Genomic DNA, 27,862 nt, shown 5'->3' with positions numbered 1-27,862 from the left:
CGATTTTCATAGAGGAACATTTATACTCTGTGTGTCTTAAAAGAATGAAGAAAGCACTCTGATCTTTATATAGACAATTTAAGGTTGTCAAGGCATTAGAGAAATGATCATTGTTTGGTGAATTTCCGTTGACTAAATCCACTCATTTCAAGAATCTGAAGAGAGTAAAACATTTGAAACATGAACGCAAACATTCCTTTTTAAATAAACTCAACAATGGCCATTTAATGCATATCATATAAAAATTACAATGACTTGTATAAAAATCCATGCATTTAAATAAAAACGATAAAGAATCTGCATGGTCTTTGTTGACAAAGTAGCACAGCAGAAAATCTTATACATTCGTCATAAATATATTTAACATCACATTAAATTAACATGTCAGCTGTACATTCATAAACAGGTAATGTTGCACGACCCCCTTCGTCAAATAAATTATAGAAAAAATATGATCTACATTAATGTAGTCAATGAGGGCAATGAACAGCCTGAATCAAAGAAAAAAAACAATGGCAACACATTCAACTCGACAACTGAAAGTACTTCCTTTAATGAAAGGAAAACAAAAAGGCACAAAAATTCCTTCTGTTACAGTAAATAAAATGCCCACTTTATAGACCTTTGTATTGGATGCATGTGGAATTCTAGAAGTATAAACGTGTGAATGCTTCAGTCTTTCGCTTGATGGAAGGCACGACTTTTACTGCGTAAAAACTCAATATTCTCAGTTCGCTGCGCTGCATGCAGAAGCACTAACTACGGTTTGAATCATTGGCAAGGGTGGAATGTTTTTACACTTTGTTTAATGTTTTTCTATTTTAAAAAAGGTATATTTAAAATAAAATCTGGCATTTTAAAACCTTTTAAAACCAATTTAAAGGGTTACTCCACCCAAAAATGTTGTTATTATTCACTTACCCCCATGTCTAAGTGTTACTACTCCTCCAGGATGCATTTGGTTGATGCATTTGGGTGCATTTTAGTAAACTGAGAATAGGTATCTGTGATGCAACTTCCAGGTCTTTAAACAAATCCATATTTAATATGCAATGCATTTATAATCCTAAACCACTGGCTGCATCAGTGTTTATAACAACATAAGAGGTATTATTTCACATACGTGTACATGTTTACTCCCTTATGCTTTATTAGTATTGTTAGAATGATGTCATGTGTTGAACGTAAACTCAAGTTGAATTTATTGGTTCAATGCCTGAATCATTCGCATATCGAAGGCAATTTCTGCAGCGGAATTAAAAAATAAATAAATAAACATATATATATATGCAACTTTCTCTAACAATTCTAAATTCAGATTTCTTTTCCTGGGGGATGATGAAAAATATTGTTTTTTTTTTCTTCTTGAAACTTTGAGTTTATACAGTATCTCACAATTCTGACTTTTTCTCAGAATTCTAAGTTTACATTGTGCAATTCTTTTTTTTGTTTGTGTCATTGAACTAAATATAAAAAACTAACTGCTGCTTTATCTCACAATTTGTAGTGTAATTGCAATGTAATTGCAAGACAATATATCACATTTCTGACTAAAATCATAACATCTTGCAATTCTGACTTTTTTTTTCTCACAATTGCGGGAAAAAAAACAGAATTGTGGGATGTAAGCTCAGAATTCTGAGAAAAATGCAGAATTTCAAGATCTACAAAAAAGTTAAAATTGCAAGATATAAATGCAGAATTGCGAGGAAAAAAATTCTCAGAATTCTAGATTTACATTTTGCTACTCCGATTTTTTTTTTGTCGGAATTAAATATAAAAAAAGTAACTGCGGCTTAATCTCAATTTATAATTTTTTCTTGCAATTGCGAAATAACCTCACAAATCCGACTTTTCTTATCTTTTCTTACTTTTGTATCAATTGAGATTTTTTTCTTACAATTGCGAGATATATGTGAGATTAATTAATTCAAAATGACAAAGAAAAAGTCTGAATTGTGACATAAAAAGTCACAATTACCTTTTTATTCTTATATCCTGTGGCAGAAACAAGCTTCCATGCAAAAGCATAAAAGCAGGTTCCTAAAACTCGAAATACAAAAACATTGAACTTGGATTTGTGCCAGAAGAGGTGAAAATACAAATTGAAATTTAAACGAATCTCAGGTTCATTTTCAAATTTAAACGGATGCCTTTGAGAAAACTTTGAGTGTAATCTGTGCTTCACTGTGCTAGCTCTTTGTAGTCTCCTGTGCATGTCTAGCCCTCCCATAGTCTAGTCGTGCCTAGAGTGTGTTTGCTCACAATCCATTATCATTTTCTCACATTGAAGACAGGCGCTAATTCCTCTTCCTTGTGTAAAGGAAGATAAAAGCTCCTTTATCTCTCCTCCAAGTCTTCCACCGTTACCTCTTGGTTTTGGTCACTTTCCCTCCTAAATCCAGTGCTGCCGGTCTCTGCCGCATCGGTTGTGCCGCTCACTCCGCTGTTTTTCACCAAGCTGGTGCCTCTTGTGGGCGAGGACAGTGGGTATGTGGAAGTGGAGGATGTGGGTACCTTCATGTTCTTGCCGGAGGTGATGAGTTCTCCGTATCCCTGCTGGTGGGCGAAAGCGTACGCCGAACGTCGAGAACTCGTCCTGCGGACTCTCCTGAGGTTCTGTTCTTGAGGACCCTGCCTCCTAGAGGCCTGCTGAAGTAAACGCACCTATGGGAGGGAAAACGCTTTTGACATTAATTACAATCAATAGTAAAAGGGCATATTATTAATTTTTAATTCCCACTGTACAGTTCAAGTGTTTATGTAGTAACCTTGTCAGTGTGTGTTGGATAGAGATCAGCCTTGATGAACCGGACAGCCACCATGGGCATTATACACACGACTGTGGTGAGGAGGATGACCAGCCACACAATCTTCTGATTCAGAGAGTTACGTGCAGTACCTACAGTCAAACACAATATGGTTAACTTCAATAATAACAGTAAAAACTCTGTGATGATTTATTGTTCCCAGATCAGTGGGGTTTTGATGCTTGAAATAAGGCCTGTGGTCAACACTAGCTCAAGATATTTCCATGTTTTTTTTTCTATAGGTATTTGTCAAGGGATCTAGGCTGATTTAATCATCGCAGCTCTTTATATATAGTGTTCCTGTAGCTCAATTGGTAGAGCACTGCCTTTTCAAGTGCAAGGTTATGGGTTCGATTCTCCGGGAACACATGATAGGTAAAAACTGACAGCCTGAATGCACTTGTAAGTCACTGGATAAAAGCGTCTGCTAAATGCATAACTGTAATTTAATTTAAATTTAATATCTGACAGTTTTGGTTGTACAATGACATATTCATTGATAACAAATAGCCTGAGCATCTGGTTTTCACAATGGCATCTAAATGCGATGCTGCATCCACACCAGTAGGTGTCAGTCTTGTTTTTAGGAATTTAAATACAAATATAGCTGAGTAAACAATAATAATAATAAATAAATAAAAAATCAGTGCACCTATAAACCCATTTACATTCTTACCTATGAAAGGAAACTGGTTTGGGAATATGGTAAAAATGCCGTCGCTGTGCATTGCGAAAAGGATCGCAAAGTAAACGGCTAGACTTCCCCAGATAAAGAAGTGGTTAACTGCGGTCCAGTAGTTGGTGTCAAGCCCAATCTGAAACAAAATTCAATATTCCTAACACTAATTTAGGCTTCTTTTTTATTTAACGATATATATATATATATATATATATATATATATATATATATACAGCATTAAAGGGATAGTTCACCCAAAAAGTTTAAAAAAAGGATATTTTGCTTACAAAAACTCATTGATTTTCTTCAGAAGGACTTTACTAACCATACCCAACCATGTGGGGCACTTTTTATGATGGATGCGCTCTATTGAACTTCTTTAGGACTATTGAAAAATATCACCCATTCAATGCTATTATAAAGTTTGAAAGATCCAGGGCATTTTTTTATTCGTCCGAAAGAAGAAAGTCATATACATCTAGGAGTAAATCATGGGGTAATTTTCAATTTTGAGTGAACTATCCTTTTAATATTATTTGCGTTACAATATTTTATAATTTTTTTCAAATTAAATACAAAATCTTTATGATTATTGCACCTTATACACAATCTTAATACAGTTTTATTTCTTAAATTATATTTCTTTAATGATATATAAATATATAAAGAGAGAGATTGCAATGTCAAGTTAAACACTTTACATAACCCTTATATCCTGTACTGTCCTTTGTTTCTAAAGTATTTGAATGGATTGAGTATACAGGCACAGTTGTTAAATTGTCTCACCTGGACACTGACCACAATGACCAAAGAGGTTGCTATGGTTACCGCGAAAGCCTGTTGATCAGAGATGAGGGCGCCGTCATCCCGGACAGCGGTCAAGAAGGCTCCATATGGGACGAAGAAGAGGATAAATGAGGTACAGACCCCCTGCAGAGTACAGGTGAAGAACTTCCTCTTGTTAAAGAGCTGGTTCAGTTGCCCAGGTCTGTACAGGTTTGGAAAGCGTAAACTGTACTGCTCGTTCACATCCTGCAAAATCAACAGATTTTATGTTAAAAGTTGTGCTACACAATGCACCAAAAACTGACACCTAGACTAGGCTTACCTGATCAAACAGGCCCATAGCCAGAACAGGAAGTGAGGTGTAGACAATGTTGAAGAGTGTGATGAACCACTGGTCGTATACCGTCTATAAAGACAAAAACATATCATTCATGATCTTAAATTGAGATCACATGCATATTCCATCCAGTCTGAAGCAAGACAAGGTTTTACCTGGGCAGAGAATCCACAGAGGAATCCGTACCAGAAATGAACCAGTGTGAAGGCGAAGTTCTTGTAGAAGAAGTAGCAGAGGAAGTTGCACATGCGGTGGTAGGACCAGCGGCCGTGGACGAGCAGGAGGCGCTGCAGGTAGCGAAACTGAGCGAAGGAATAATCAGAGGCCAACACCGCCTGCATCCCCTCCTGTCCGCTGATGCCCACGCCAATGTGGGCCGCTGGGGAGAGCAGAGACAGTATACACACATCACACATCCTTACAGATCAAAAAGGCCAGCATATTTCTATAGCAACCACTCTATTAGATCAGCAGTGCATCTACATTGAATACTTCAGCCGTACGGCATACACATCACAAGCACCAGATCTCACTGAGCATTAAGATGATAGATAGATGGATAGATAGATAGATAGATAGATAGATAGATAGATAGATAGATAGATAGATAGATAGATAGATAGATATGATGACTGGATGGATAGACAGATCATCTGGCATTGATGAGCAGGCCATTAGTCATGTCTTACTCTTGATCATACTGACGTCATTGGCTCCGTCTCCGATGGCGAGAGTGACGGCTCTCTTGTGTCTCTTTATGAGCTCGACCACCAGAGCTTTCTGCAGTGGAGTGACCCGACAGCAGATGACCGTCTTACACAGACATGCCAAGTCCACCAGGATCTGCTCCAGGTCTGCCTCCAGGGCATGAGCCTTCAGATAACAACACACACATACCTTACATTCAGTGCCATCTATACGCTCTCGGCATGCGCTGGCAGAAGTCTTTCAAATGAGTTCATTCGTTAGAGCTTTGGATTGATGTCATTGGCCTCATTTATCCAGGCAAAACCAATTCCAGCCACTTTCTACCTTAAAACCCCTATTTTTAAGGATAATGCTGAACTGAATGTTCTGTTGGAACAGAACGACCGTCGTTAGGAGCTCAGCGCCACATTATTAAGACTAATAAGTCATTAAGTCAAATTCTCCTCAGCCCTTACCAGACTGTGTCCGTTGATGATTAAAGCGTACTCTGCGATGATGGTCTCTTCAAAGACAGAGTCACTCGAGTACAGTTCTGTCTTTTCCATGTCAAGGCCACTGCTGAATTTGTCTTTGCAAGGTCCCATGATTCTCTCTTTAGCCATCCTGTGCACAAAACAAAAAAATGTGTTATTTTCAAATCTCAAATAATGGTTCAATTCAAATTCATTTTTTGGGTGAATCTCTAAATACAAATATGTCTGGATTTATGCGTGAAATAGACAGTGAAATGTCACCTGAGCTCCTGTTGAACCGCAAGCGTGGTGTGACCTGAGATTATAAACACCTCGTTCATGTCGTCTCGGAGCATGCTGCAGGAGTAGCCGATGTTCATTGCCGTCTCTGCAACCATAACGGGAACGATTCTTCATTATGTTGTGTGAGACAGTTAGAATGTGTCTCAATTAAGTTTGAGCCGTCTTCGATGAATCCTACATGTTCTCGTTAGCACTGGTTACCTAGCTTGTCCCCGGTGAGCACCCAGATCTTGATGTTGGCCAAGGTCAGACAGGCGATAGTCTCTGGAACTCCTTCCTGAAGTTTGTCCTCTATGGCTGTAGCACCAAGCAGCTTCAGGAAAATGAGAGACATGTTTGTTTCAAAAGCAAAAAAGTTACATTTCCTGTAACCAAACAAAACAATCATCTTAAACTCTTGAAAAGAAATTGACACAGAGGAGACAAATTTTTGAATAAAGTCCTTATTTTAGTTTTCTTCGCATACATATGTATTCTTGTCGCTTCATAACGTAACGGTTGAACCACTGATGGCAGATGGACTATTCTGACAATGCTTTTCATAGTTTTCTGGACCTTGACACTGTTATTTACTTGGCAGTCAATGGGACGGTCACAGACCTCCTGGTTTTCATCCAAAATATCTTAAATTGTGTTTTCCGAAGCTTTTACGGGTTTGGAACGAAATGGGGGTATGTGATTAATGATAACAATTTAATTTTGGGGTCGAGTAAGTTAAAGTTGCTTAGTTAGCAACTTTGTTGGTTGCACTACAATTTCCCATTGCCAACCAACTAAGTTGCTAATAGGTTAGCATCCATGCTTTTGGGAAACGCACCCCAGTTTATCTAGCATATTTTTGCTGTTTACATGCTACAACAGATTTAAACTTGATAAATGGTTGTCAACAGCATCGCTGAAAAGGACAAATACAGACGTTTCTTCATCTACAAGTAAGCCTGACTCTGAAAAGACTCAAAATAAACCTAAACAAAAATAATTCTAGTAGTGACTAGTGCTATGTGTGGCTGGAAAACCCTCACACAATTGGTGAAAATGAGACTTACCTGCCTGATGCAAATAGCGGGTTTATTTAAAAAAAAATTAGTGGGCGGCAGAAATATATTTGTTTGGTTGTGAGGGCTGTGAGTTAAAAAGTTTGGGAACCCCTGCCATAGAGGAACCATTTTTGGTTCCGCAATAAACCTTACTGTCATCAGTTTTTAAAAGAACCATTACTTTCTTAGTGTGAAGAACAGTTTAATGATCTTAAAAAAACATTTGTAACTATAAAGAACCTAAAGGTACCATTGGTGTTAAAGGTTCTTCACGGAACCATCAGTGCGAAGTCATTTCCCCAGTCACATTTACCATCATGCCCTGCTCTATTTCTTCATACAGAGCCCCGAGTTTTTCTTCTCTGTTCTCCAGTGCCGTGCTGGCAAACAGCAGTTTCTTCATCCATTCGTCAAACACATCTTCATCCAGGTCTTTGTACGCCAGCGCTAATGTTCTCAAACCCTCCCCGGCAAACTCCTGTCACAGAAACAATGGAAATTCATTTATCTCTCACCATGAAAATTGAAACCCAATCAGTGCTGTAAAAGTTTCTTCAGTGCTACACAGTTCTTTGATCTAATCAGTGAAAGCATCTTCTTTCTGTTTGCAGTCGTTATCCATCAGCTTCTGAAAGCATGCTATTTATACCTCGCTAGCATAGCTTCTCCAGTGACGTCAGTCTGATTGCTCTTTGAGGAACCACAGAAAGCTGTAAATGAGACATGAATGATGGACATCGTCTTATAATAGTCTCATAATAAGTTACGGCCTATAAGCTACTTTTAGACCGACCAATCGAGCTGAAGACAATATGCTTGTCTGATGTGTTATTCTTTCTTTAAATGCGGTTTGATTTCACTGATTATATTATTAGATAAAAATGATTTTCTGAGGAGAATCTCATGGTGTTCTTCATAGATTGTTGAAGTAGCTGTATAAGTGCAGGCAAGGATAATAATGAATCACACTGCTTGGAGCCAGAAAATGAGTTTGTATTGAGTATTTTCCATCTGAAACATCCACAAGAACCTTAATGGAATTCATCTGAATAAAATAAAACCCATCTCTTCTAAGACCGAGCTTTTAGCCAAGGAGAAAATTAGACTTGTTTGCAGCGATTGTGCCATTCTGAGACTAATTTGTGATGTGAAACGCTGTGTGTCACAGTTCTCAAGCGCTTCAATAACTGAGACAATGAGTGAAGGAACAAACCAACAGAATGAAAAGACTTGAAAAAAACAAGAACCTGCGGATTTGAAGCTTATGATCTGGTTTTGTTTAGAAGTATTATTTTTTAGGTTTTCATTGACACCTGAATTAGGCCAAAGTGGGCATATACCAAGGTTTACATCAAACACCAAAAAGTACATAGACTATCGTGAAATTACCATGGTATTATTATGGTAAAGGCCAAAAAACATGGGTTTGCTATGGTATTGCATTCAAATACCATGGTTTTACTATGGTAAGTATCCAACAACATGGATTTACCATGATACTGCATTCAAATATAGTATCACCATGGTATATAACATGGTATCATACATGCCCAAAAAACTTGGTATACCATTGTAAATGCCCTACAACATGGTTTTACCATGGAATCACATCTAAACAACATGGTGAATGCCCAACAAAATGTTTTTTACCACGGTAATGCAATAAAATAACATGGCATTAGTATAGTACATGCCTTAAACATGGTATTGCCATGGCAAATTACTCTAAACACCATCTTACTATGGTATATCATCCAAATAACATTGTATTACCATTATAAAATGCCTGACAGTAAAATTTTACCACACGACCACATGGTTTTACTACAGTAAATGCCCAAATACAATTGTATTGCTACGGTTAATGCCTCAAAACATGGTCTTTCCATGTTATCGCTTTCATAACAATGGTATTATTATGGTAAATGCCGAAACAACATAGTTTTACCATGCTAAAGCAACCAAATAACATAGTACTACCCCGGTACATATGGAAACAACAAAAGATTTCCAGAATAAATGCTAAATAACATGGTTTTACAATGTTATTGTGTCCTAATAACAGGATAGTAATAAATTATTAAACCCAAAAACATGGTCTTTCCATGCTATCACATCCAAAAACTAAGTATTACCATGGTAAATGCCAAACAGCATGGTTTTACATAGTACTGTGTCCAAACAGAGGTGTATTATCACGGTACATGTGGTAAAAACACAGTATTACCATGGTGCTGCATCCTAATAACATGATATTACTATAATATATGCCCAAAAACATGGTATTACCATGATAAACGCCTCAAAACATGGCATTTACATGGCATCACATCCAAAAAAGCACGATACTCCAAAGGTACTAAATCAAAATAACCAGTTTTACCACAGAACATGTGGAAAAACATTGCTTTACTGCCGAAAAAGGAAGAATGGCTTAGCAATAGAGACTTACATTAAGGTGCTCTGAGGTAGTAAACATAAGCTCTTCATTAGACGGGTCCAGCCTGTCGAAGAGTATTGTGTCGGCTCCTTTTGAGTAAAGCTTTAACTGCCCCTTTGGGTTCCTCACTGCGGAAGAGACAAGAAATGAGAGCGCTACTTATAAATGTCTAAGAATTAGTGCTGTCAAACAATTAATCGCATCCAAAATCAAAGTTTTTGTATACATAATATATGAGTGCACACTATGTATATTTATTATGTATATATAAATACAAACACATGCATGTATATATTTAGGAAAAATATGTTATGTTTATATATTAAATATATTTTATATATTATAAAATATACTAATATAAATATATATACTGTACATGTAAATATTTTCAAAATATTTAATGCATGTGTGTGTATTTATATATACATAATAAATAAAAACACAGTACACGCACACATATTTTGTAAATGAAAACTTTTATTTTAGATGCGATTAATCATGGTTAATTGTTTGGAGCACTAACAAATATACAATAAAACTGTTTCAACAGACCGGACAGCTATTGAATCCTCTCTGTGGAAGAATGAATTATGCATACAGACCCATAAAAAGAAATACATCAGGGATGATTCATAGCTTTTGTGAAATATTAAAGGTATGATAAAAATACTACACTGTGTTTAAAACGAACAGACATGCAAATCCTTAAAACATCCCATAATAAAACTAATAAGAGACGACCAGAACATACCAATAACGCTCATTCTCTTCCGTACATTGTTGAAGTCTAAGATGGCCAGCAGCTGATAGGTGACCGCGTGACCCATCTCATATAAAGTGATGGTTTCTGGAGTTCTGGAGCGAAAAACGAAGCCGAAGTTGCGTGCAGCAGTAACCAGGGCTCCTTCATCCGGAGATTGTGCCTGATACACCAGCTCCCCTTGAACAATTCATTTCAGAGGTATTTTGGTCAAATTATTTTGCTTCATTCACAACAAAAGTGCTACTGGGATAAGAAGGCCATATCCACACTAATACGTTTTAGTTTGAAAACGTATATTTTCTCTCCGTTTTGGCCTTCCGTCCACACTGAGATGGCGTTTTAAGTCAACGGAAACGTAGCTTTTGGAAAACGCTCTCCAAAGCGGATAAATCTGAAAACGGCGTCTTCGCGTCTTTAGTGTGGACTGTGAAAACGGAGGCTTTTGAAAACGATGACGCGAATTTAGTCATGTGACGCATATTATACCAATAGATATCTGTGTTTATACTGGGATTGTGCACGTTATGTGCTATGCACTTTCACATTATTGCTACAGAGGTGTTACTTTGTACACTCTTCCTATCACAGACCTGCGAAGATTTACTCGATTACTAAAAAAAGATTTACTTACTAGATCAAACATACAATCGTAAGTGTGTGCGACCTGGACGTGTATGTAAATGGTGAGTTACATTCGTAAATAAAATAAAGAAACTGCATGAAACTCATGTGTATCATATGCAGTGAAGTTTTTTGAGGATTCACGTATGCGCAGAATCCAAATTAAACGTTTTCTGACGTTTCTGTGTGAATGAGGCACTTTTGGAAAGCGCTAGTGTGAACGGAGAGCGTTTTGAAACGAAAAAGCCGTTTTCAAATGTATCCGGATTAATGTAGACGTAGCCTAAGATATTTAATGTGTTTGTGGTACAGTTTACCCTCATTTCTCTCTTCTGGCATGACGGTGTGGCAGAGCGCTAACAGACGGAAGAATTCCTGCACCAGAGGCTCTTCCAGCTTGATGGCTTCGACCAAGCTGCTGTCATGGAAACGGAATTTCCTGTCCATCAGTGGATTGAAGGAGAAATCTACACATGGTGTTTTCTGCAAGAGTCAGAGACAGGAGTGACAGCTAAATACTGCACCAGACAGGACAACGTCTGCTTTATGAATTATTTTTCATATCCTAAAATATAACAAACAATATTGTTTTTAGAATAATATTTGCATGCCTTTTAAATTGTGACAATAATAATGTAATATAATAAATTTACATATAATAATAAATAAAAAAAATGGTTTCATACGTCTGTAATATCCACTTTATGCCCAAACTCGTCATAAACATCACCTAGACAAACAAAAGCATAGCCATCAATAAATATAGCCACATAAGTGTGGCGGTATAACAGGAAGTGTTCAAGCGTACCGTAGGTCTTCCCATTGATGGAGCACTTGTTAAACACCATGATGTTTTGGGTGAGGGTGCCTGTTTTGTCTGAGAAGATGAACTCCACCTGGCCCAGCTCCTCGTTGAGGGTGGTGGTCCGTGCTTCGGCAGGAGTGGCCTTACGGCTGTAGTACATTCGTCTGTCCCAGTTTATAAAGTAACTATGGCCCAGCCGCAAAACCTCTACACTGTAACAAAATAAGTTTCATGTGACTGAGTTTTTGTGTTTTATGAAAACACTGAACTGCAAAGTAGAAAAAGTGTTGTTTTTGTTGTTGGGGTTTTTTTTGCATTAAAGGTGTTGTAATAAAACTGTTGTCTATCTCCTCTGAACACGTTCTCTTCTCTGTCATTTCTTTCTCCATAAAATCTCAGGTCAACACATGAATAAATTGCAAGCTTACAATTAACACATTTTACCTTGCAGTTCAGGGCTTATAACCAATGGAAGCACATAAGAAGCCACATAAGAAAAAAAATCATGCTTTGCTAAATTATAATTATAAGAATATAGAGTGACAAAAAAGTTTATTATGAGAAAATAAATTATGAGACATAATTATGAGATAAAAATCTAAATTATCACATAATGAAGTCATAGCAAGATAAAAAGTTTAAATTATTACATAGAAATTCAAAAGTATGTGATAAAAGTCATAATTATGACAAAAGTCAATTATGAAGCTTAAAATGTAAAATGTAAAAAAATGTTAATTATGAGATATAAAGTCATAATTTTGACAAAAGTCGATTGTGAAGTTTGGAATTAGGGCTGGACTATTAATCAAAACTCAAAACTTCTAACCAACGTAATTCATAATTTTCCCATGTCAGTTATTTCATTTTTTAAATCCTGTTAATACTTTCTCCTTAAAAACATACTCCCATGTGTGTAGTCCGCACTAAACAGACGTGTATGGCCATAACGCTTGCGTCTTTTGCAGCGACTCTTATTAAAAGAATTTAAACTTTTACACACAGCGCCACTCATCACCGTCACATCTTCATTTCAAGAAATGTGTGCTTTGATTTCAGTTGTTCAAAATATTCAAAATATAATCATAAATAGTGTGTTTCTTCAATTATTTTAAAATCACAAAAATAAGAAATGCACTTTTTCATTAGAAAAAAATATTCCACCTTTAATAGTTGAATATATATATAAATTTCGCGGCTAAAGTTCAGCCCATGGAAGAGAGGGGAGGAGTGAGCAGAACTCATTAGTATTTAAAGAGACATGCACCGAAATGGATCGCAGTGAACAAAGCTGTTCTTGACAAGGTAAGAGGGTGTTGTTTTACACTACATTTCATGAAGATCCTAAAGAATCGTACTGACTTGTGGAAAATGGGTATCTGATGACCCCTTTGAGAAAATTATATTGGGTTGCCGCTTGATGTTCAGTGTAAATTCTGACTCCTGAATCAAAGTAGTTTGTCAACACACTGTATAATCAGTCCTACCTGACATATAGAGAGATGGGTACGACAGTGTTAAGGATGATAACGTAGGACCAGAAGGTCAGGAAGCCAGAGAAGACTGCATTGATGGTAAGTTCCTTCCACTGAAGATACTCCCAAAAGTTGCTGCCTACTTTCTGCTCCCAAATAGTGTTTCCAATAGCTAATATGATCCCCATACAGATGAGAAATCCAAAGATCTGGAATATACAAGAAACACTGCATCATATTTCATCTTCTTAAAACCTTTTACAACAACAAAATGAACTGCCCTTTTGAAAGTCTGCGAGTATGAGTAAGTGAGATGCCACATGTCGATCAATCCCAGCATGCCGCTCACACACTCACCCACAGAACTAAGGTGTTCATCAGTTTATCAATGCTGGTCCGTTTCAACTTCGTCCTCCCACAGTTTTGCATCAGCTTGGTTTGAAGTCCTGACGGAGAAGCAGAAAACCCAGAAGGCTCACAGAACATAGCTCATCTCAGGACAGATAATGGTGTGCGTTAGGCATAGTTTATAGTGTTAATTACAGATGAGCCATTCAACAAGTCTCTTAGGAGCGTCTACACAACACAGCTAATCAATCGTCTGTGAAAATGCCATTCTGCTAAGACAATTAACGGAGTACTGAAGAGACGTACCTGCGAAGATAACCAAGCCGAAACACCACTCGGTGTTACGGAGAACGCAGCCTCTCAGGAGCATTTTCTCATTGTCCAGTGGGTACTTGTTATCTTTCCAGTATAGAGTCCCTGTGAACTTGTCCAGTTTGTTGTTGGGCGGCTCACAGATGACTTCCCCTGGGAGACAGATAACAGGAAGATGAGTCTGACGTTCATTCAGAAGCGAATAGTGTTTTTGGTTTATAAATAGCTTCGGCTTTTCATTGTTAAATGTGCTAACCCTGACATTTTCGCTAATTGGTACGCGATCCGAAAAGACTGATGACGCATACAAATGCAAATAACCTCACTAAAGATTATCCGTATGGGAAAGTTCATAATTTCATCAAGAAGAGTAGTAGCAACTAATCTATTTTAAATGTTATAAAAATACATTATAAAAATATATCAAATCATTAAAAAAAAAACAGCAGTGTAATTATATTTTTAAGCAGTGTTGTGGGGGATCGCTAAGTTGTTGCTAGGGTGTTCCAGTGTTGTGATTGGCAACTAAAACTAGAACTTTACTAATAATTTTTGCTAACTGAAGCGAATAAATGAAGAGATAAATTATAAATATTATACAAAAAAACTTGACATGCAGTTGTTAAGGTGTTGCAGGTAGTTTTATTGTTAACTTAAACTACGTTTATTACAAATATTTTTTGTTAATTGAAATATATCAGGAATAAAATAAAATATAAATATTGCATGAAAAACAAAAAATAGAAATATAAAAATTACAAATGTTGCATTGGCAACTAATTGAAATTAAATAAGTTTAGGTTGAAGTGCTAAAATTACTAAAACTTAAATAAAAATGAATTAAAATTAATAAAAAGCATTAAAAAACGAAAACAATAACACTACATTTTTACATTTTCTGAGGGATTGTGACGGTTGCTAAGGTGTTGCTAGGCTGTTTCAGGTAGTGTTGTTATCAACTAAAACTAAAATGTTTTCAGCAATTAAATAAAGCTGAAATCAAATATAAATTAAATGTAAAAATATTAACATTAGGCAAAAATAAAAATATTACCTTGGCAAATAACTGAAAAAAAAATCATAGATATAAGTTAAAGCTTAATAAAATATTTGTACAAAAAATAGTTAACTAATAAAAAATGACAAATGAATACAGCAATTTGTTTTATTAATTTCTTTAAAAAAAACATTATATGGATAGTATTGAAATAACACTGACTCCAAGTGATTACTTGTAAAAAAATTCGACCAAAAGCCTCTAAATACTGTTCTTTAGATATTTGACAGGAATTTTTGCAGTCCGTTTTATTGTTGCCCATGCTAAAATTGCAAATCCACTCACTAAAGTAATAACACATCAATAATAAACAAGATAATTTGAACTATCATTCACGTCTAGCATAAGCAATGTAAGATAAGTTCAAATCCCTAACCCCTAATAGAAGCACAAGCAATACTGCTTCTACATAGCAACTGACATAAACATTATGTTTCCAATTCCAAGCATGCAGCAGCTACTGTATGCTCTACATTAACTTTAATGGAATTCAAGTGAAAACACTACAAATCTCATTACAAACGCTCCTTGACAGCTCTGAAAGATATGCTCAAGCATACCAGAGGCCCCACAGGACAAAGCCACACAGATCAATCTGACGGATACAATAAGTGTTTATGTTCACTCAAGCTGACTCAAGTTCATTCCTGTTGATCGTGCACTAATCGTGTGTTTGAAGAAAATCTTTACCGTTAAAGTCTGCAAGCTTCGCAACATCGTCCCCGAGGTCTGAGGTCACAGTCAAGGCTTGGCGCACCTTCAGGTTGGTCTCTCTATTGGAAAGAGTCAATAGCATGAAAGACGCTCATGTTCACGTCAGGATATAGAGTCACAAAATCACATTTACTGGACGTTGAACAGTCCAAAGGGAAGCGAGGCCGGCGATTTCAGCGCTGCAACACATTTCACAGAAGACGTCTCACCCATCAAGCTCTGCAGTCTCGATGTAGCACAGTCCATAGGGCTCACTGCTAGAGAGGAGGAGAAGGTCAGCCTGGAGACAGCAGAAAGAGGAGACGCTCAAAGTCCTGCAAAACTCATAAATCATGTGCTGGATGAATCTACTCCAGATGGATAGTCCACAGATAATGCTAGTCACACTGGGATCATCAAGATCCATGCAATGGATTAGTTTTGTCTATGCTTTTAGTATCAATTTGATGGCATGGTTGATATATTTAGAGACCAAGGGTTGTATGCCTTGTTTTATTCTGCTCCTGCTTAACACTTACAGCAACAAACTGATTGTTCTCAAGTTTGATGATATCACCCACTCGTACGTTCATCCATTTCTCATTCTCCAGTCTGAAACAGATTGAGTTTGTTCGATCACAAATCAGTTTTTATTTCCTAAACATCTCTTAAAGCATTTAAAGTTCAATAATTGTGTCTCAGCAGCGAGAGACACAGCAGAAAATGCTGATACGTGGCATAAATGCACTTACTTTCCTTTGATGAGTACCTGAGACTGCCGGGTGTTGACTTGTTGATCACTTTTATGGCGGAACTGAAATTCAGATCAGATCAATCACAGCACACATCAGCTCAGCTTATTGCAAGCAGCCCACATTTCTTTGTAAACTCAGTGCTCAGAGTCGTAAAGAGTAGATGCTCACATAGTCATCAGTAGCATCTTTGACAGCTGTGATAGCCAACACCATCACCAAAGGCACAATGGTGGTGAACCACGAAAGAGAGGAGATTTCTGGGATTAACTGGAACACACAACAGTGTTAGTGTTGTACAACATTAAAGCCATAGTTCATAATTATGTCATAATTTGTGTTTGTCCTTACAATCTTTTTGGCCAGAAAAAGTCATTTTTCACAATATCTTTTCTTGTGTTCCACAGAAGAAAGAAAGTCATATAGGTTTGGATTTACATTTTCAGTTTCAGACATCACAGATCGTGATTTTTTAATTAGGAACCATGAAATTCAGGATCAAATTTATAAACGAGGCTCCAGATGTATCTTCAGTGAGTACACTGCTCTTGTAACTTCACAAGTGACCTTAAAAGGCTGGCAAACCTGCAGTATCAGCAGTACCAGGAAGTAGGCGTTTGCAAAACGTTGAAACTGTTCGAACAAGTTAATGGGCAGGAAGGTGAAAACATTGTACTTTGCTGTCTTGATGTGATTGTCCTGGGGAAAAAAATACAGATTAAATTTTTTTTTTTTTTGAACAACAGAAAGAAGTTGTCCAAAGTTAGGGTAAGATTTTATGTTTTTGTTGAAAATCTCTTATATTTGATCAAAAATGACATTAGAAACAGGAAAAATGTGAGATTTAAAATTCAAAACAAGTGTTTTCTATCTGAATATATGTTAAAATGTAATTTATTCCTGTGTGATGCAAAGCTGAATTTTCAGCATCATTACTCCAATGTCACATGATCCTTCAGAAATCACTCTAATATGCTGATTTGAAACTCAAGAAACATTTATTATTATTATAAATTTTGAAAATAGTTATATTTTTGTGGAAAATTTGATGAATAGAAAGTTCAAAAGAACCGCATTTATTTGAAATACGAATATTTTATCCATACATAAATACATTCTGGTCATATTTCACAAACAAGCCCAATCAGTTTGTTCTTAAAATGAAATTTTGTCACATTATGAAATCATTCTGATTTGTTCTAATAGTAAAACATCAGCGGTGCATCACTTCTTTTTTCAAAATGGCAGTGATATCCATAACACATTTTTACAATAAAAGACATTGACAGACTCACAGCATAACTGAACCTCTCATTGTAGTCGCGATCGTTGGCTCGAACATGTCGTTCTTCTTCTACAGTGGAAGAGAAGTTTAGTTTAGTCGACTATTAGTAAGATCAGAGACACCTTCAAGTACATTTCCATTAAAAATCCACAACAGTTGTGAACTTTCATGACAACATGCACCCAAAACCAAAATCCTTATCGTTTATCTCAATTCCGGTATCTGTTTGTCCACTAAACCGAGTGGTTTCTAAGGAACGGGTTCGATATTTTCCAAAGACACTAACAGCGCCGTCCCGAGATCATCAGTGAATATCACTCTCCAAACGAGGAAAGTAAAGATAGAAAGAGTGTAAGCGAAAAGCTATCAAACGTCTCCTGGAAGACATTTCCATAGATGTAATCCAGCTCTTCCAGTATGCATCCCCCGTTTATCATCTCGCCCTCCCAATCCCACAAGTCCTTGCAGCTCTACCTTGTCCAGGTGATTTTGAGGGTGGGTTCCAACCTCCTCTCCACGGTACTAACACCCATAGCCATCGCAGCGCCATTGCCTGTTTCCAATGTCATTCTTCGAGCGGCACAAACAAACGTTCAGGTATTAGATTCAACTCGAACTTCACAGAGTCATTAAGAAGACAGTCAAAGCATGAAGTGCACAGTCTGAGGTGTTTGTTTTCTATTGGGCAGCAGGGTTTGTGATATGTAGCAGTCGTTGCCTGCACTTGTCTGTGATTGCGAGACATTGTCCCGCCTGAGGAATTTCATCGCCTGCAGGGCTTATGCTTATTAGCACAAAGCTACTCCTAATCATTTAGCAGCTCTTAACTCAGGAGTCAGTGAAGCGTCGACTGGCATTACAAACACAGGTCTTGTTTTTGGAAAAGCCCAGAGAAATGTTTTAATGTTCTGAAGTTGCTCTTTCATTTTTGGGTAGTTAAAAGGTTTTACAAGTAATGGTATAAAAAGCACAGTTGTGAAGAAACATTAAAATGAGATAACGACCCTGACATATCAGTCTTTAAGAAAAATCTCTTGTATTCTGGATCCAACATGGAGTCAATTTTATGAGCTATATAAATATTAGTGCTGGGTAAAAAAATATCAATATCTCGATATTAATCAAATCTCTTTTTTCGGAACGATATCGATTCTTAAATCCCAAGAATCAGTGTAGCCTGTTTTGAGTTAATGGACAGAACACTAAAGGGGACTTCCCAACCAATAAATCGCAATTAGCATTGTGCTTTGGTGCTTTTAATATGAAACAAAGTCTCAGGTTTCAATTTATGCACATTGTATTGCAGTATTCAAACAATAAATGCCATTTAATGTGGAGTGGCATATCACTCTAGCGCCTCAGTTCAACAGATGCGGCAAAGAGTAATTGGCATTCACAGTTTACATTGAATGATGTTTATACCATTGTTTGATGCAACTGTGTGCCATATTTGTATATAAGAATAAACAAGCTGAAAACAGCCTCAAATGTCTACTATACATCGGATTGGTTTCTTCTTTAAATATTAAAAAAGTAAAAATATGAATGGTGTTATAATGTTACACTAAAACTAAAATTAAAATAATTAAAATTAAAACCCTTAAGATAACGCAGCTTAAGCATGCAGAATAATACAAGTGGACTTTGAACGATTAATTGCTGCTTTGAATGATAACGTAATTGTGGCATCCATAATTGCAATTGCGATTACAAATTTGATTAATTGTGCAGCCTTAGCACGTAGCACACGTGAACTGGTCATCTCTTCCACATTAATACAAGTTTCAGCACAAAATAATCATGATTTAACATTCAAAGGCTAGTTAAAAGAAAGAGTACAACTTTACTATCCGTATCCTGTCTCATGTGTTTCAGCCACGCAAAGACATCAGTATAACAGCTTGTAAACAATGTCACGTGACTTTTAACTCCGAAAGCATATTTGGTGGCCATAAACTTATTAGTCAGCCAGACAAATTTACTGTAGAGAGAGATATTTTGATAAACATATGCATAACATATTTATTACAATTTGTACTGTTCCTATGTTTAATTTATGTTTGAATAAATCCTTTTTTATGACAGACACCATTTAAATGTTTATATTAAAGAAAACTAATTAAAGTAGAAATATTATTATGTAATTGTAACTTTCTTATTTTAAAATATTCTTTGTGTAATTTTAACAGTTGTTGGCTAAAGCTTAAAAATCTGTCAAGTTTAACCTTCAGTATTATAATAATGTAGTACCAACTGACTCTCATGTATATTTTACAGCATTAGATGATAATTTTTTTTCCTTGAGAAAATTTGGCATGTACTGTACCTGATATATATCCAAAATAATCAATATTGAATCAAATCGAATTGGTAATCAAATCACATCACAAGCTTGTGAATGATAATCGAATCGAATTGAGAAATTTGTCAAAACCCAGCCCTGTCTGTACGGGTTTTTTTTTATGGAATAAATGCTTTTATTCAGCAAGGATGCATTTAATTGATCAAAACTGATATTCAAGACATTTATAGTATTACAAAAGATTTCCATTCCAACTAAATTATGTTCTTTTGAACTTTCTATTCATCAAAGAATCCTGGAAAAATGTACAATGATATGAGCAAAAAAAATATTAGACAGCACAACCGTTTTAAACATTGGGCCCTATCATAAACCCGGCGCAATGAGACGCAAGGTGCAGCGCAAGTGTGTTTGCTAGTTTCAGTCCGGCGCCGTTCGCATTTTCCCATCCAGCGCCACGTCATTTAATTAGCAAATGCATTTGTGCTCATTTGTGCACCCATGGGCGTGCTGGTCTAAAAAAGAGGTGTGCTCACGCGCATTGCTATTTTAAGGAGCTGAAAATATACTGTGCTAAAGTCTAAAGTCAATGGCGCAATACTTTTTGCGTTTAGATCGTTAAAACAGAGCCCATTGAGTAATGGCTTCTAAAAATTCAGCTTTGCCATCACAGATTTTTTTATTTTATAATATTTTCAAATTATTTTAAATTATAATAATATTTCACATTATTACATTTTACTGTATTTTTTAGACTTATTTTTAAAACATTAAAACATCTTTCTTCTGACCCAAAAACTTTGAACAGAACGACTGCTACTTTTTAAAATTATTATATTTCATGATATATAAAATACAAATTAAATATATATTATTATTTTTTTTTAGAATGAATACATCACTTCCTTTTTGGAACATAATGAACTAAATAATTTATAAAAATGATATTTCAGATTCTGAAACCCAACTGAGTGAGTCATGTTTGGTCTCTCTCTCTCTCTCTCTCTCTCAAACACACACATACTCTCTCTCTCTCTCTCTCTCTCTCTCTCTCTCTCCATAGGTGTAAACACTGTATTTTCTATCCCCTTACACTAAATCTACCACTCATACAAAACTTTCTGCATTCTTAGATTTAAAACACAGTTTTTGTGTCTATATCATTAATTAACCACCTGTCCACATACACAACAACTATAAATAACTAAACTGCTTCTTCCTCCTCTGGACTTGTTTGAGACACGTCTTACTCTCTACTTTTGCATAGACCTTAATGAGGTTAGATTAACAAGACCTTAACAAGGTCCTACATCATGTAATTTCCACAACTCACAACTTTCAAAACGGCTTTATTGAGTTTACTCAAAGTTTTTTTTTAGAAAGACGTTGTTAAACAGCAGTACAATCCACTGAACGTGTTGTACTTCAGTCTCTCACAGCATTGTTCTCACTCACGTCAAAAATTAAACATGGCGCTAGCCTAACTAAGGTCTCTTACCCCATGTTTCATCATCTCTCTCAAATGGAAATAGGTTAAAAGATGCCCTGCCCACTGGATGCCATTCAAATATATAAGCCATTGCATATCAAAACCTCTACAAGTTGAAACATTTTTACTGTTAATGTCACACCACAATGCAGAGAAATTTTGAGGGACCTCTCATGTGATTCAATAAATGAACTCTCTGAACTCCAGGACCTATTGGACAACATGGGCGATGTTCTTTGTGTTACTGTAACATCCCGGTGATGTGAAACATGAATCATTACAACATAATCCATCTGAATCGATCCAAATATGGGAATCTGGGCTTGGATCCAGTTTATATTTTCGCTGGGTCACATTATAGGACAGACCGAACAAGCTGGCTGGAGTTGTGTTGCACCGCAGTCACAGCACTCACTCCAGACTTTCCTGAAGAACTGCTAAACGTCACTCTCACAGCCAAAAGACCTGAAGAGGAACCAGAACTACACAAGACTTACCAAATGAGTGAGACTCTAGATGAAACCCCACACTGTTTGTGCTTCTGACAGTAAGAATGGTCAAACTAACAATAAGGTGAGAGAAACCCTATTAGACTGAACGAGGGACCTGAGCCTCATGTACAGAACTAAATATACAAGAATCTTAGGGTAGACTATTGAGCAACCACCCAAAACACCCTAACAGTAAACAAAAACTAGAGATAACTATTGCAAGAGAATGGGGAAAATATTGGGGAAAATCTTGCTTATACTCAGAATCTGATTACAGGTTTTAACAGGAAAGCCACACAATCTTTACCATAACTTCAAGAAAAACACTTATCTTCCTTTCTCAAAAAGCTACTAACCAGTCTACCTTTACCAGAGTAGCCTGGTAAATCATTTATGCATTCGTTTTTATTGGTTCGTTGACTGCTATGGCTTTCTTTCCTCATTTAGCTCAGGTGCTACAACCGTCATCAACCATCATTAATAATTGAGCAGTTTCCACACCCAGATGCACCAGATACATTTACACTCTGTTCCCCCAGCATACAAATTGTGCATAAGGTATAAAGACACATACAACTTCCCTGAACTACAAAAACTACTAATAGCTACTTCCATGGTTCAGATAAAAAAACAAAACCATGATCTTCTTGACATGAATTTCTTGACATCACGTTATACGCGCTACACATCAGCATATTGTGTTCTGGGTTTATAAAGCAGAAATCCTTTGATTCAAAAGTATTAAAAGATGCTTCCTCCTTATTGATGCAGTTAAACATGTCAATCTTATACTGCACACAGCACGCATTACGTAAAATGAATCTATTTCTCTCCAGAATTATGACTGATAAAATGTCTTCGATGTTTTTGTTCAAACTAGATTTGCGAGTATCAGTTAACCCCCTCACACAAGTGCTCATCGACCATTTGATCTCTTATTGTTGCATCTCCAGTAGTTTGTTATCCAGCTAATTTGCTTTTTTCAGCTGTAATACAACAGCCAGTTTTACCAACTAACTAGCGCAAACAATTTCAAGGTGCACAAGTAGAATAAGCATATAGGAGAAGAAATACTGTATCTGAATGTGCATGTACACTAGAGATGTAGAGATGTACACACTGTACGCTTACTCTAGCATACGCATAAAAACCAAAGTATCCTTTGTTTTTAGGTAACGTCACTCCTAGCTAATGCTAGGATGCAGACTATACAAGAGAAAGGTACGTTTTTCATTCTAGCATTTTAGCGGACAAATATTTAGATCCTGTAAATTAAATGTGCACATCTATTAAATGTTTGTTTTTTTTCAAATTAGCGCAAAAGGTACATTAGCATAACATGAGCTAAAGTCAGATAATTTTTTAGTTCTAATTAATTTTTAGCTGTTCAATTTGGCTTCCCTCTTTTGAATTTGCACAAGGGCTCCTTGACAAACATTTCAGCAATTATGGAAATTACAGTACAAGTGTGTTACAGTACAGCGAGCGTCCACAAAGTGTTTAATTGACCTCGGTGACTAATACACAGAGGCGTGGGTTTTCTTCCTCTTTGTGTACTTGACCACTTAAACACAAAAAAGAAAAAGTCCACAGTCGGGCAACAAACTTACAACACAGCCAACTTCTCACTTTCACCATTAGAGTATTACAACAACAGCTAGGCTCAACACAAAGCTCAACACACAAGAACAATACCTGCAGGTCTCACGCTCATGTCCCCTCAGTTATGAGCACTAGCAGGTAAGTGATCTCCATCCGGTCAGCCAGATCATGTTTGAAAAAGATCTAAAATACTGAACTGCCTCTGCCGCCCAAGGGCAAGAAACCATCTGTGGTTTATACAAGGTCAAAGAGGAAAAGATGTACGTCACTGGTGGATCCGTTACCTTTTTCTACCCATATAATCACACACACAAATACGTAGCGCACTTCACGTAAGCGTCCCTATAGCAGCAAAGCGTCTGTGTTATCTCTGTGGACCAGCAGATGAGGGAATAAAGGAACAATGCGTGATGTCAGAAGAAGAGGATACAAATGGTCCCTTCTTTTTAAAACACTAATGAACTATTTCTGAGGATGGACACCAGTTTGATTTGTTTATGTGCGAGTGAAACCGAGAGCAGAAGCAACAATCGCACAAGGAGGGTGTCATCAAGGTTTCTAGGCAACAAGACCTGAGGAGAGCAGAAGACCTCGGCTCAAACACATGGCGTCGTAACAATAAACATTAAATGCAGAACTCAGAGCAGGTCTTTTGTACAGCAGGATCTGGTCTGGTCAACTGAAAACACTATAATTGTCTGGTTTGTGGTGTCTGCTCTTGATCATGTGGCTGGCTGTCGATTTAGGTTTCGGTTAAAGAGAAGGAACTGCCCAAGAGAAAGCATCGTATTTCACCCCGAATGAAAGGCCAAAAAAAAAAAGAACAATTTATATATTGCAAATTTATAATATTTAATTTCTAATACATAAAATAGATATAATTGCATTTTATTTATATGTTTAATATTTTTAATTATTTTGATATTTTTTTTGCATTTTGACTATATTTTAATGGCAGTATTTTTGGGGGAGTTCCCATTATTCTCAAAGGTAATTTAGATTCTCATCACTGTAATAATGTAATTTATTTTAATAAAATAAAATTAAAATGTATTTACCGGTAATCTGCATAATTTACATTGTTTTTTTTTTTCTTTACAGTTATGAACATGAGATTTTTTCTGCATCAGTAATTTACTTGTCTTGAAAATAATGCCACACAAATCACTAAAAAATATGTGTGTGTGTGTGTGTGTGTGTGTTAACTGCTCTGTGTGTGTGCACTTCGGATGGGTTAAATGCAGAGCATGAATTCTGAGTATGGCTCACCATACTTGGCTGAATGTCACGTCACTTTCAATCACTAAATATAAAATGTAAACTATATTTAAAAAGTATACATTGCAGATATATAAAAAATATATATATATATATAATTGCATTTTTTTTTGCATTGTGACTATATCTTTATTACAATAAAACATATTTTTATTTATTATATATATTTTGTTTTTCGGAATTCCAAATATTCTCAATAGTGATTTTCGTTACTGTGATAATAATGTAATTTTTTTTAAATAAAATAAAAACAAATTGAAATGTATTTAATCAGCATAAAAAATACTTTTTGAGTGTTTTTAATTAACATGAGATTTGCTGCAACATGGCATTTTTTTCGCATTTATTTCTCAATTACATTTTAAATGTTTATTCCTTGTTAATATTTATTAGGTTTTAGACATTTGCTTTGTTTTTGTTCAGCAGCTGTACTAACCAATGTGAACGTCCTTCTTCCAAATTGCCATAACATCAGGCCATCTCCGACAGGTCCTACGGGTTTCTCTGAAAAACATGCCAATGAAACACGTTGGAGTCAAACAGCACGTTTCCACTGAACACCATGTAATCTTCCTCATAGTAACGACTAGAATTCATAAAGGCTTGTTAACGTGCGTTGGGAAGCATATCATCTGATCAGCTACAGTGTAATTGTCTTTTAGTGGTAGCACAGAGTTCTGGCTGTTTTTAATGTCTGACGCACAGCGTGTCTCTTCCCCCACACGTCCTAATGAGACCCCAGCGGAGCTGCAGCCAGGAAACCCGTCAGGTCTCTGGGAACACACTCGCTCCACGGGGAACACTGCGGTACACCCAGGTGATCCCGCTGCAGAGTCCTGCCATATGCTGGATTCGCATGACAAAACCATGGCCAATACAGAAAGGGCTTCTATAGCTGGGACATTATACTGAACGTAGCTGTGAACGGGATGTAAGCTTCTCTGTTTTATTGTGTGGGAAGGTTTGTTGAAAATGTGACCCCAGAAGCGCACACTTTGGATTTCTTCCTTTTTAAAAACACCTGATACTTTACATATCATCAGCTCATTAATATAGTCTGCAGAACTATAATAAGGATATACTATAATTTTCCAAAAAGTGCAGTGTTTGGAACAATGGTTTAATAGAAATTAACACTGAAAGTCTAGTAGCATCTGACATACTGACCCAACATGACTGCAGAGCAAAATAAATGTGACTGTTGACTATCATATATTGACAGTCAATAAACCTGCAAGGGAATAACAGTATAGAATAGAATTTGAAAAATAATATGGAATTAAATCCCATATTAAATATATATATATATATATATATATATATATATATACATATATATATATATATATATATATATATATATATATATATATATATATACATATATATATATATATATACATATATAATTAATCATTATTTATTATTTTAATGTAATTAAACAAAAAATATATATATTTTACCTACATTTATTGTGTTATATAAGTATACTAACTATATTTATTGATGTAATTATTATTATTTTTGTAGTTGTTATCACATAGTTATGCACAACCAACAATTAACACTAGATCCATTATTTAAATAAAATATATTAACCTATAATTTTAACCTAAATGTATTGCTATATAAATATATTAATAATATTTAGCATATATTTATAGTATATATTTGTTATATACTTATGGGTTACCAACGTGTTACAACTTATTTGAAATCACAATTTTACCCACATTTACTGTTATGAAAACATAAATATATTTAAAACTATAAAAGCAACATTATTATATTGTTAAATATTATGCACTAGATATACTCTAAATACAATTAAATTACATATGACATAAAAAAATAAAAAAATAAATATATATATATATATATATAATTTATTTTAATATAACTCAATTATATTTTCATTTTATATGTATTGGCAATATTTCCTCATGTAATTGTAGTGATTATATTTACAACATTAATTACAATAGACCTTGAGAATACGCTATCTATACCATTATCCGATGTCTAAACAGACAAATTAGTCTAATACAAGATCTAATCTGTATCTTACAGCTCAATAATGGAAACCTGTAGTCAATTACATACAGTGGAGATGTAAAGGAGATCTAAAATAAGATCCATGATTATAATTAATGTAGATCTTGTATAAAAGATTAGCAACAGAATGCAAAACAAGGCACTAACGTTACTCTGCCACAGAATGACGAGTAGCGCGCCAGACAGTCGTTTATGTGTTATTATAACATCAGTGCAGCTCATTCACCAGCAATACATCACAATCCACTATAAACAACACACAGCGCTCACCGAGAACATGCTCCATCCATTCATCTACGGCTCTGCTACGGAGACAGGGTGGAGAGACGCGCCCATGAGAAATTAACGACAGAAAACACCGTACCGTTGACTAAAAATCTCCCTCCTGTTCACTCGCGCTCGAGCCCTGCCGACCGCGCGCGCGCGCACGCACACACGCACACAAACGACCGTTTTGCGGATGGTTACAGATCAAAACAAAAAGCCATTAAAAAAAAAAAAAAAAAAAAAAAAATTTTTATATATATATATATATATATATATATATATATATATATATATATATATTATATTATATATATATATAAACGTTTATTATATTATATTATATTATATGACTAAATGTAAATATAATATTATTAAATAATTAACAGGCCTATAAATATATTTTAATATCACCCTTAATACACTAGTTCAGGTTTACTGTCGTTATATGTAAGTAAAAAATCCTGACGTTAAATAATAAAAAATAACTCACTATAAAAAATGATATATATATGAAAATTAATATCCTACAGATTCGTATACACATTTGTACTTTGTTGCTTCTGACGAGAGAGGTATTCAGTTTGCGAGTGGGTGAAGAAGGCATCGGTATTTCAGCGATGACTCATCTGAACCCCTCTGATTGGCCGTGGCGAACATAAGCTCAACAGCATCGTGTGTGATTGCTTGGTTATAATGATCAGCGCTGTAAAAATGA

The 27,862-nt window shown here is 35.8% G+C and overlaps 1 protein-coding gene across 3 annotated transcripts; it reads right to left on the bottom strand.

The window, feature by feature from the left end:
- Positions 1-26: 26 nt before the first annotated feature.
- Positions 27-27,286, bottom strand: atp8b4 (ATPase phospholipid transporting 8B4). Of its 3 annotated transcripts, XM_052597706.1 has the most exons (28): positions 27,151-27,286; positions 25,262-25,329; positions 17,674-17,732; positions 16,964-17,077; positions 16,550-16,648; positions 16,379-16,440; positions 16,166-16,238; positions 15,857-15,927; positions 15,624-15,706; positions 13,871-14,029; positions 13,574-13,662; positions 13,229-13,425; positions 11,745-11,953; positions 11,623-11,666; positions 11,254-11,419; positions 10,304-10,492; positions 9,565-9,680; positions 7,426-7,590; positions 6,277-6,388; positions 6,055-6,160; positions 5,776-5,923; positions 5,302-5,485; positions 4,768-4,991; positions 4,598-4,681; positions 4,276-4,521; positions 3,487-3,625; positions 2,772-2,902; positions 27-2,667 (listed from the first exon to the last, which is right to left on the bottom strand). In XM_052597706.1, exons 1-28 carry the CDS (start codon positions 27,168-27,170, stop codon positions 2,341-2,343), a joined length of 3,684 nt encoding a protein of 1,227 aa, XP_052453666.1. In that variant the 5' UTR covers positions 27,171-27,286; the 3' UTR covers positions 27-2,340. The 3 variants fall into 3 exon arrangements, 2 of the variants coding, with proteins under 2 accessions (XP_052453666.1, XP_052453667.1); XM_052597707.1 differs by lacking the exons at positions 25,262-25,329; positions 27,151-27,286 and adding an exon at positions 18,138-18,280; XR_008183515.1 differs by lacking the exon at positions 3,487-3,625 and having other exon boundaries at positions 2,518-2,667.
- Between the last annotated feature and the right edge of the window lie 576 nt (positions 27,287-27,862).

This window comes from Carassius gibelio, chromosome B25, assembly GCF_023724105.1.
Source record: "Carassius gibelio isolate Cgi1373 ecotype wild population from Czech Republic chromosome B25, carGib1.2-hapl.c, whole genome shotgun sequence".
NCBI classification, from domain to species: Eukaryota; Metazoa; Chordata; class Actinopteri; order Cypriniformes; family Cyprinidae; genus Carassius; species Carassius gibelio.
This window is presented reverse-complemented; position numbering and strand designations above follow the sequence as displayed.

Excerpts from the sequence above, each read along its gene's own strand:
- atp8b4 (XM_052597706.1), bottom strand. The coding sequence starts at position 27,170 with ATGGATGGAGCATGTTCTCG. Across the intron at positions 25,330-27,150 it reads ATGGATGGAGCATGTTCTCG|AGAAACCCGTAGGACCTGTC; the intron begins GTGAGCGCTGTG and ends CATGTTTTTCAG. Across the intron at positions 5,486-5,775 it reads TCATCAACGGACACAGTCTG|GCTCATGCCCTGGAGGCAGA; the intron begins GTAAGGGCTGAG and ends TGTTATCTGAAG.